This window comes from Lipotes vexillifer, unplaced genomic scaffold, assembly GCF_000442215.2.
Source record: "Lipotes vexillifer unplaced genomic scaffold, Lipotes_vexillifer_v1.1 scaffold322, whole genome shotgun sequence".
NCBI lineage: Eukaryota > Metazoa > Chordata > Mammalia > Artiodactyla > Lipotidae > Lipotes > Lipotes vexillifer.
In genome coordinates this window covers 801,297-811,787 of record NW_006776528.1, presented here as the reverse complement: position 1 = coordinate 811,787, position 10,491 = coordinate 801,297, and the positions used below count along the sequence as shown (strand labels likewise).

The 10,491-nt window shown below is 55.3% G+C and overlaps 1 protein-coding gene across 1 annotated transcript in view; it reads right to left on the bottom strand.

Moving 5' to 3' along the window:
* Nucleotides 1-721: 721 nt before the first annotated feature.
* IGSF9B (immunoglobulin superfamily member 9B) overlaps nucleotides 722-10,491 on the bottom strand; it is a 46,112-nt gene continuing 36,342 nt past the window's right edge. The window contains exons 19-20 of the mRNA XM_007450398.1: nucleotides 3,959-4,080; nucleotides 722-1,025 (exon numbers count right to left, since the gene is read on the bottom strand). Coding sequence (XP_007450460.1) covers nucleotides 817-1,025; nucleotides 3,959-4,080 — 331 coding nt within the window. The 3' untranslated portion in view covers nucleotides 722-816. The remainder of the gene's footprint in view (nucleotides 1,026-3,958; nucleotides 4,081-10,491) is intronic.

The following is a 10,491-nucleotide window of genomic DNA, read 5'->3' as shown; positions in this document are numbered from 1 at the left end:
TTCTTCACCCGAACCAAGCGATAAAGGCTATGCTGAGTGCTGTGGTAACTCACTCCTGAACCCCCCAAAGCAGGCAGCAGGAACCATGCAAGCCCCTGCTTCCACCCTGAATGGGAGAAGGCCAAGACAAACGGGGAATTCAGCTGAGAAGGCGTGAATCCCAGTTCAGAAGGACTCATTCCCGAGATATAGACACCAGGGCCCCCGCGAGCCCCTCCCACAAAGCCCACATGCCTGCCCTCTCCCTCCTCCTTCCATTGACCACAGACGTAAACAGCATTTGCTTCCACATACATATATATACATAAAGAAACCCACAAACTACACACATACGCATTTGCATCTATATCTATATATATGTAGAGTCTGGAAGATGGCAGGAAGTCCAGCCCTCTTTCAGGACTTGAGAAACTGAACAGAAGCAGACAGCAGTGAGAGCCATTGCTTCCTCTTTTGCACTCCAGAGATATTTGAGGAGGTGGGAAAAATCCATCCAGTGAAGAGGGGAAGGCGGGGGGAGGAGGCATAGCTCTCCCTGTCCCCAGTTCACTTCCCGAGCTCTACACACAGCCACGGCGGCCAATCTGCCCTCAGCCCTCTCTGCTGGACACGAGGCCAGCAGGCCAGGATGCAGAGGAGACACCCACTCAGGCCAGAGGGACAACAAGCAGAACCAGGGTCTGAGCAGCCCTGGAAACTAACGACCAGGCCACCCCTCCACTGGCAGGACAGGACGAAGCCCCGCACACCCATCGCCCGTGCCCACCCTTGCCCCTCGGCCAGCATCCTCGCCCAGGGGACGCTTAAGTTGTGGCATCACAGCAAAGTGGCGTGGCCAGGGTCATCATGCTCCACGCTGCTGAGAATTGCCGTCTGGTCTTCCGGAAGCTGGCGGTGGCACAAGTCTGAGAGTCGGGCAAAGGGGTCGGGCCGGGAATGTCTCTTCTTCCTCCGGAGGCAGACAGCTTCGTCGGGCCACAGGACCTGAGAGTTTGGAAGGTTCTGAGCCTGGGAGGCAGAACCATCTGGGGAGGAGCAGGTGCACACACACAGGAAAAGAGAAGACAGTGGTGAAAGGGAGAAGGCAGCCTCACACACCCAGCCGTCCTCTGCAGGGCACGGTGTCCGGCCTCTAGGGTCACACGCCGGAATCACCCAAGTGCAGAATGTGCAGCAGAGAAACCACAAAGGGCCAGTGCCCGGGGCCGCCCCAAGTGCTGTCCCAGTGAGAGCCAGGAAGCAGGACGGCTGTGGCTGTACTTCCTGCAGATTCACAGATCTAGTCAAGCAACATCTCTTTTTCATCTTGTATTTAATATTGAATATATTCAGTACCTTTTATCTAATATTTCTTCTATTTATCGATATTAAAGAAATATTCATACATCTCTTTTAGTGCCTCCTGGGTACCAGGCATCATTCTAGGTACTGGGGTTGGGACTCAGCACACTCTTCCCCCCCACCACCTCCCCCAGGCAGTGACGGACGTCACACAGATTTTATCCATACGCATTAGAGTCAGGTCTGGCCCACCCTGGACTGCCAGGGCCATCCCTCTGCCTTGTGGTCCTTCCGGGGACACAGAGGTAAAGCCCTTGCATTCTAGAAGATTATACTTCAATGTGGCAATGGGGAGGAAGAGACAAACTATAAAGACTTAAAAACTACAGGTATAAAACTGTCAGATACTGCAAGTGCTACCAAGAAAGATAAAATAGGATCATTAGACGGCAAATGAATGAGGCATTGCTTCTACTCTGAAGGAGTAACACCGAGGCGAGTCTCGAATTATGAACCTTCCACAGACCTGGGGCAGAAGTGTTCCCACAGTGTGAAAGCGCCAGGCTGAGAGCAAACGTGACCTGTTGACTGAAGGAAGGACATCACGGTAACTCAGCGAGCAGAGTCGGTGAGGCAGGAAGGGCAGGCAGAAGTCTGTTCTGATTGCAGGGGGAAGCTTCTGGAGGGTTTTAATCAGAAGCGTGTGTGTACGTGTGCATGCGTGTATGTGTGTGCACACTTGCGTGACTTTCTAAAAATCACTCTGGTCGCTGTGTGTTGAATACACTGCAGGAGCCAGGACGGAGGCAGGAGGGCCAGAGATGAGGCCACTGCTCTGGGCAAGGTGAGAGATGGGAATGACTCGTAATTTAGCTTTAGCATTTGAGACAGAAAAAAGTGGTCAGATTCAGGATGTGTTTTAAAAGTTAAGTCAACAGACCTTACCAGATGGACTGGATGTAAGACGTGAAAGGAAGAGGGTCAAGGATGAAGAACGCTGAGCAACTGAGCAGGTAGCAGTGCCTTTTATGAAACTGGGAAAGAACCAAGGAGAAGCACATCTGGATAATCAGTAACTCTATTTTGGACACGGTAAAGGCTTACAGGACATCCAGCTGCATGTGGAGCAGGCACCTGGAAATATGAGACTTGAGCTCATGGGCAAGATCTGGGCTAAATACGGGGGGCATTTGCGAGTTGTGGACATATGACAGGAAACAGGACCACTGCAAGCAGAACAACAGAGAATACAGGCATCTCGTGGGACTTTTTTGCCAAAAAAAAAAAAAAAAAAAAAGATAATAGATAAATGATAGGTAGGTAGGTATGTAGATGGGTCTTAACCTGAAATGGGCTTAAATGGGTTGAAAATTCAGCTTTGGGCTCTAATTTCTCTCCCCAAACCTAAAAAATTCATTTTCTTTCTCTCCACCTCAGTATTCCAACCTATAAACTAACAGGATAATAGTACCACCTGAAGGCTAAGTGAGAACTAAGTGCTCACTGCCTCCCAAAGATTCAAGGGCCTCTGTGTATCACTCTTCCATAAGCCAGCCTCTGCAGAAAGTTGCACTCCGGTAGATAAGAAAGACTGGCAAGGAAGCTGTGCAGTGAGTGGGCTTCCTGGACGGCCTGTCACAGCACTTCTAAAACCACTGGTAAAAAGAGAGCATGTGATAGATATTTTCTAAGTCTGAAAAACGGCTGAATTATTTTTGCACTATGTTAGAAGCTACCTATCGCTGCTGGATAAACCACACATTTCAGTAGTGGTGTCCTTTTCATGAAATACGGCAATTTCACTCTATCTCATGGAGAAAAGTCTGGCCAGCCCGCAGAGGCTAAGTCCATGCCACAGCGACCCCTTAACACTGAGTAGGACCCCAGAATTTCAGGTCCAACCAGAGGCCTGAAATGATAAAGAGGAAATATTTAAGGAGATAGGGATATGTCCAAGGCATATGACAGAATGAGAAAGAAAAGTACTATTTATGTTGTTAAAAAAATACAGGGAGGGGACTTCCCTGGTGGCGCAGTAGTTGAGAATCTGCCTGCCAATGCAGGGGACACGGATTCGATCCCTGGTCCGGGAAGACCCCACGTGCCGCGGAGCAACTAAGCCTGTTAGCCACAACTACTGAGCCTGCGCTCTAGAGCCTGGGAGCCACAACTACTAAGCCTGTGCGCCACAACTACTGAAGCCCGCACGCCTAGAGCCCGTGCGTGCTCCACAACGAGAAGCCACCACAATGAGAAGCCCGCGCACCGAAATGAAGAGTAGCCCCCGCTCGCCACAACTAGAGAAAGCCTGTGCACAGCAACAAAGACCCAACGCAGCCAAAAAAAAAAAAAACACACTGAAACAATGCCATGTTTTCTAAAGGCGTATGCACAGAAGGGTTCTGAACACACATACCCCCAAGAAGGATGGTTCCCAGGTTGGACGAAACAGAACTGGGAGGATGATCTGAGACTTTTAACCTTACTTTTCTCATTTTTTGATATGAAAATTCTATTTGTGTATTACTTGACAGTTAGTATTGAAGAGAAGCAAAGAACGAGATAAGCTGGAGGAATCGATTGTGCAGAGAACCCAGGGCTGGGATCCTGAACCAGACAAGCCCGTAGTGGCAGGTCAGGGTGGGAAGAGAGGAGCAGGGTGCTTCTCGACATTTACCGGATCGTTTCTTTGACTTCGAGGAGCCCTTCGATGACTTTTTGGGCTTCTTTATCCGTTGGTATTTCAGAGCCTCCAGCCTCTCAGGTACAGCAGCATTCCCAGGAGCAGGTGGATGTATCCTGGAAGGGACAATCGGAGAGGCACAGGTCAGCTCCCGGACGAGAGAGCTTTGGAAGAGGAGCTGGAAGAAAGCCAAGTAGCTGACCCAGAGGAGACAGAGCACAGCTCTACGGAGTCCCAGGTGCCCATGACGGCTCCTTGACACCTGCCTTCCTGCTGCTCCTGGAAGAGAGAGTCCCAGTGGAGAGCTCCAGCAGTGGGAGGCCTGCTGCAGGTGGACACCAATCTGTAGAGCCATCAGATGGCCTAGGAAAGGGAGAGACGGGCTTTAATGGCGAACCCATCACACAGCACTCAAGCTGGGGCAAGGAAGTGGGAGGAGGAAGCAGCTGGGATGTCTGAAGTTTGTGGATCATCACAGTCAAGACCTTGAAATGAAAAGTAAAGGGGCAGATTAAAGGAGCGGAAGAACAACCCCACCCCACTGACTGTCCTCCTCCGGGAAAGACAGGGCCGGGCCAGATGGGAACCCAATGCCCAGTGACATCATCTCCTCCATCGCCAAGATTCAGGCAGAACCCCGGCAGCCAACAGCAACTAACAGTTGTCGTCCACCAACATTTCAGCAGCAGACTGGGCTCAGGCTTCATCAGTCATGTGAGAGAACAGAAGAGGATGGAAGTGGATTGTGACGGTGAGAGTGTCCAAATCAGGCAGGCTTGCAAAGCCCTTGATATCCGCAGCAGGTATCCAGTGGATCCATATTTTAAGATTCGACAGAAAAACCAAGGTTACGGGAGAGGAGACCACCTACGTCAGCGTCTCTTTCTGCCCCGGTTGTCGAGTGGGTGTAGCCATTTGCCTAACAGAGCAACTGCATGGTTAGGACAAAGGCAACAACTTAACTGGAGCCTGTGCTGCCCAGGTGACAAAGGGGCCCAAAGAGAGCTGAGAGGATGGACTGTGACAGTCTGCGCTTACTGGAGAGAACTGTTCAAGGATCATAAAAGAAGAAAATCTAGAAGACATGGACCAATGCCATTTCTTCTCAAAGTAAGCCAAACTTGGACCCTGAGGAGTAAGGGGGGGAAAAGGGAGGCAGGTCGCTCTTTCTTTCCCTCCGGTGCTGGCATTAGCACGCCATCAGGGAAGCAGGGACACTCCAGGACCCTGGTGGACGGGGGCGAGTCACTCTCCCTCCATCCCCACACCTCCCTCTTCCACATCCCTCACAATCAGTGGTGGGTAAATTCTGACAGGAAGGAGTAGACAGCCAAACCTGTGAGGGGAAAAAATGTCCCCAGTGGTGAGCAAGCAATCTAAGGTTTAAAAAAAAAAAGAGGGGTGGGAAGACTACAGCCGCATCTCCCCAACATCAGATATCTCTGCAGGGATGAGAAAGAAAAACATACAGACTAACTGTAGATAAGCCTCTGGTTCCTGGGGTTTCTTGCACTAACTGACAGTGAAGCAACCTACATCTTCTTTGATGGATGCCATCATTCCATCGTCCTTTAGTAGATACAGCACGGAGAAGCTCCTCCCAAGTTCAGGTCAGAGACGTATTAATTTTCAACAGCCCCCTAAGAGCACAGAACTAAGAACCAGGCTACATGCACACACGGTCTCAGAGAGAAGGAGTCCAGCTCACCACTGGAGGTCGGGTCTTCACCCCGAAGACCTGACTGCCAACTCCCCCTTCCTTCCTCTTTCACAAACCCCACAGCCTACCCATGGAGACCCTGCACAGCAGCAATAGGAAGGAAACTTGGGAGGCAGACAAAGGTTGGAGATGGCCAGGGCACGAGGGAACGTGACTTCCCAGAGCTGATGCAACGTCCTCACCCCCCGCTCATCCTGGACTAAGGCTTCTTCGTGCTGCCTAAAAGGAAAAAGACATGAATCCACAGCTCGGTTCATCTGCCTCCTGGTCTTGGCCAGTCTTCCAAAAGGCCATACAGATGAATGGTGTACAGGCTGAGGAGGCGCGTGGCAAGCAAGTGGACGCAGGGTCCAGTAGGCAAACAGCGCAATTCAGGGTGACCCTCTGGGCATGAGAGAAATGGGTATAGGGTGCCCCCGAAAACTCCTAGGGATTCTCCAAGCCAGCTGAAACTTCCAGGGACAACATTATTATTACAAGCAGCATATTACTACTGTGACCACTTTTATCATACAGCATTTACTTACCACTTACCACGCCAGGCACTGATCTATGTTCCCTGCAATAATTTTCTTTAACCCTTACAACATCCCTAAGAGGCAAATACTGTATTGACCCCACTTTTCAGATGGAGAAACTGAAGTTAGTTTAGAGAGGTTAGGCAGGTCTGTCTTAAAATCCAGTTACCACGGGGTAAGAGCCAGGACTCCCAACACCAGATACACTGCGTGTCCAGCTTCTTCCCAAGGGAAACAGGTGCAGAAGCTTCATGGAAGGAAAACACTGCTTTCGCATGTGCACCTGAGCAATCAGCCTGCCCCGCACGCGCTCGCTGCCACCGTCACTGACATTCTCTGCTTCGGTGGCAGAGCCAGAGAAGACAGACCAGGGAGGGGGAGAGCTGGCTGAAGTGATGCCCTCAGGCAATGATTCCCAGGCAGCAACCATCCACTGAGTAGGGGAAGCCAATTTTCCCCTGTGAAGCAGCCAAGCTCCAGCTCTTCCAAGACACCTGCTGTCCACCTGTTTTCGCGTTTGGCTTGGTGCTCAGGCTCAGATGCACGACAGGAGAAGGCTCCCCAAGGCACTGGAACACTCTCCCGGTACAGGAGGCAAAAAATAAAAGCAAGGGCCTGGGAGGACGGGAGGTACAGGGGAGGGGGCAAAATGGGTCTTTATATTCAGCTAATTATGTAGAAAAGTCACATGAAATGTGTCCCAGCAGACTGGAATCAAACCACCTCCCTTGTCTGGGAAGGGGGAAGCGGGGCCATGTCCCCTATCCACACCAAGCCCCCCAGGGGACTTTCGGGTAATGGACTTCTGATGCCGATGCCGCTCAGACCGTAGGAGGCAGCTCCATCCCATCCCTGGAACAAGGGCAGCAGGTGGTCCAGGGCTGACCAGTGGGGTGCCCTCCAGGGAGGTGAGGCCGGAGTTCTCTTTCCAGTCAGCCCCAGTTCCTCCAGAGCACACAAGAATTCAGCAAACGTGGACCCCATCCCCCAGAAAGTACGAGCATTACTGGAAGGTGAAGGCCTGAAATTGAAGCCCAGGGGCTTCTCCGGACCGTGTTCCCCATGAACCCCAGTTCTCTGTCCCACAGGTGTTTCTTTGTGGTTCACACCTACCAAAGACAGCCTGAAACTGACCTTAACACTCTCTTTTTCTCTCTCTCACCTGTTACAAAATCCATACAAAATCCAAATCACAACCAGATAGCCCCAGAGGCCTTAGTGCATATCCCCGTATGCTCACCCGGAGCAGGGGAAGAAAGACACAGCCAGGTTCAAAAAGGCAAACCACAGGGCAGGACAGTCGAAATCCTCCGGACTTTTCCTGCCCTCCTGCCCCAAGAGCTGGCCGTTACCCCGGTGGCTGCCGTGCCCGGTGACAGGCAGAGCAGTGATGAAGGAGCACTTCCTTCCTCTCCTGAGCGGACACTCTGCCGTCTGACTACAGGACTGGGGCGGAGACCGAGGACACCCACTCACATCCACGGTGTAGCCAGGACATGGGTGAGCCCACCCTCTGCCACAGCACAGCCAGCCAGGAGTCCGGAGATCAGTGCCCACCACTGCGCCCACAGACAGCCCCCCTCTGGTGGGCCAAGTGTGTGGCCTCCAAACTCGGCAGAGGCTTTTACCAACGGGACCTCCTTCCCAAGGTTCACCCAGTACACGGGGCCCCAGCACGCTCCCAACCCACCTGCCTCGTGGAGGCCAAGGTCAGTATGAACAGGAAAGGGGATCAGAGGGGATGCAAGAACAGGCCGCTACTGGTGTCAGACAGGGAACTGAGAGCCCCATCCACAAAGGGACAGGTCCGAGAAGGGAGCTGGGAGGAGGAGGAAAGGGGAGAGGAGGAGGGGCGGGGCGGGAGCAGAACAGGGGAGAGCGAAGGAAGTGGGAACAGAGCAAGGACACACGTGGACGAGACGAGTCACACCACCTCCGACGAGACCCAGCGGGGACACATGCAAAGGCAGTGTGAGGGTGGCGCCCGAGAAGGAGCCTGGCTCCTGCAAGGGCCCAGCAGCCTCCACCCAGAGCTCTCGGCAGGCAGCACGGTGAGGGCCTGACTCCCCAAGGCTGGAGAGCTGGCCGGGCCGGGCAAAAACCACCCTGCATCGCGCCCCCGGCTTCCTGGTTTACCACAGCAGTGAGAGGGCACCCAGCCCCCGGGGCTGGCAGGTGGGGACACCGGGGAGGGGGTCACGAACCAGAACGGGGCCCGGGCCCAGGCACTTTCCCGGAGTGGAGTGAGAGCTGGGCCTGGAGTCATCACTCCTCTGGGGCAGCCGGGGGGCCACGACTGGGGGCAGGGAGGACAGCAGGAGGGTGGAGGGCGGTCCCGCCACTGTCACTCCGTTGGCCGCTCCTAACTACACTGTCCCGGGTCTCCCCGAGCTCATGGCTGCGGCGTGGCACCCGGCCAGCCTCACACAATCCCGCGACCTCTGGCTGCGGACACTCTCGTGGCTGCAGATCACAGGGAGACGGCAAGGCCGTCCTGTTTACGGGAGGCCATCCTTACGCCCAGAGCAGACCGATGGTCCTGAGCCAGGACCGTTAGCCCTCCTGCCGTCTCCAGGTGGGGAAGGGATGCAGAGACTTCAACCCGGGAAGCCAGAAGCGCCCAGAGGAGGCTCCCCCTCCCATCTGAGTGCCTGGTGCCTGCATCTGCTTGTTGCCACAAGCACGGGACTGGCGTCCACGGCAAAAGGAAGATCTTGTCAGCGGCCGTGAGACTGAGCTGGCCTCAGGGGACCACAAAAACCTCTCAAAGAGACTTGGCACCCCTCTGCCGTCAGGCTCCCGAGACCTCCACCCGGAAGGAGTCGCCCACGTGGAGAGCAGAGCTGCCTTCTGCCCGGGGGCCTGTCCTCTCCGGCGGAGCTCCTCCAAGACCCCTTCCTGCCGCTGTGGCCCAGGGACATCAGCAGTGGCTACTGCAGGGGCCTTGAGAGCAACGTGAGCCTGCGGGCGAGGTCCACGCCTCAGTCCTGTGACAGCCAACAGGCTGCAGAGCAGGCTCAGGAGTGCTGACCTGCCCCTGCCCTCAGAGGACGACAGCTGGCCCGGTCCTGAGAAAGACCCGGCTGGTGAGGAAAGGAGCAGGGCCGCAGCCCAGCCGCGTGCTCCTGGGAGGACCGAGCATCAGCAGGATCCCGAGAGGACAGTGAGGGAGCGGCCACCCCAGGGGGAGATCTGCACCCAGGGGGCTGAGGGAGGAAGGGGGTCTCTATGCCTGCTACTGGGGAAACCGGGCAGAAAGGGGCCGGTGCTCCGAGACACCACGCGCCCGGCCAGGTTTCCAAGATGCAGAGGTGCAAAGCGCTCGTAGGCATTCTAGGCCCCTGAGGGTGCATGCAGGGCCCCAAGGGCTTCTGTGGGAAGCTCTGGGCAGCAGGATGGCCAGGTGTCTGAGTGCAAAAACTGCAGGGAGGCTCTGGGAGGGGCTCAGAAGCTGCAGCGAGGCAGTGCGAGCGAGGCCCGGCAGCCGTGGCAGCAGCAGGGCGTGGGGACCCAGAAGCCACGGGCCATCGGGGCGGAGGCTGCCGCCCCACAGAGGGGTGAGGGCTGTGGTCTGGATTCCCCTATGGAGGAAGCGCTGGCCCTGCGGAAGCCCGTCCGCCGGTCCGCCCCCTGCCCACCCACCCAGCCGGAGCTCCCTTACCTATTGAGCTGAAGAGAGGCTTGTCTCGACAACACTGCCCAGATAGCTGAGATCAATCAGAAACAAAGCGGTTATCAACATGGGTGCGGGGAACCACCCACGCACACCCAGAGGGAAGGGGAGGAGCACGGGGACCAGAGAACCGACAAGCGAGGCCAGAGAATGGGGTGAGCAGTAAGGAGAGAGACAGAGACCCAGACGGCACGATGGGACGAAGCAGATGAGGGCTGCACAAAGCACAGAGCGCAGGGCACAGCCCCCCGCATCCTCTGCACGGACAGCACGCAGCGCTCCTCCACCTCCCGAGCTGCTCCCCACCTGAGCCGGGGTGGGAGGTGAGGCTTGTGCTTCCAGGTACCAGAGTGCGGGGAGGGAAGGGGTCAAGGGAAGGGCGCTGGGCTCCCTCCTCTCGACCTCCTCCCGTCTGCCTACCACCAGGCCAGCCTCCTCTGGACTCTGCTCCCCTCGCACAGGCGGCCACATCAAGAAGAGACCAAAGGACGGAGCCGGGGCGGGGGTCAGGAGGGATGGGGGACTACGGACGGTGCAGGCTCTTCCCAGCAAGTCGGGCCAACCCAAAGAAGATGGAGAAGGAAGAGAGACGGACAGAAGGACGGACTTGGGGAGG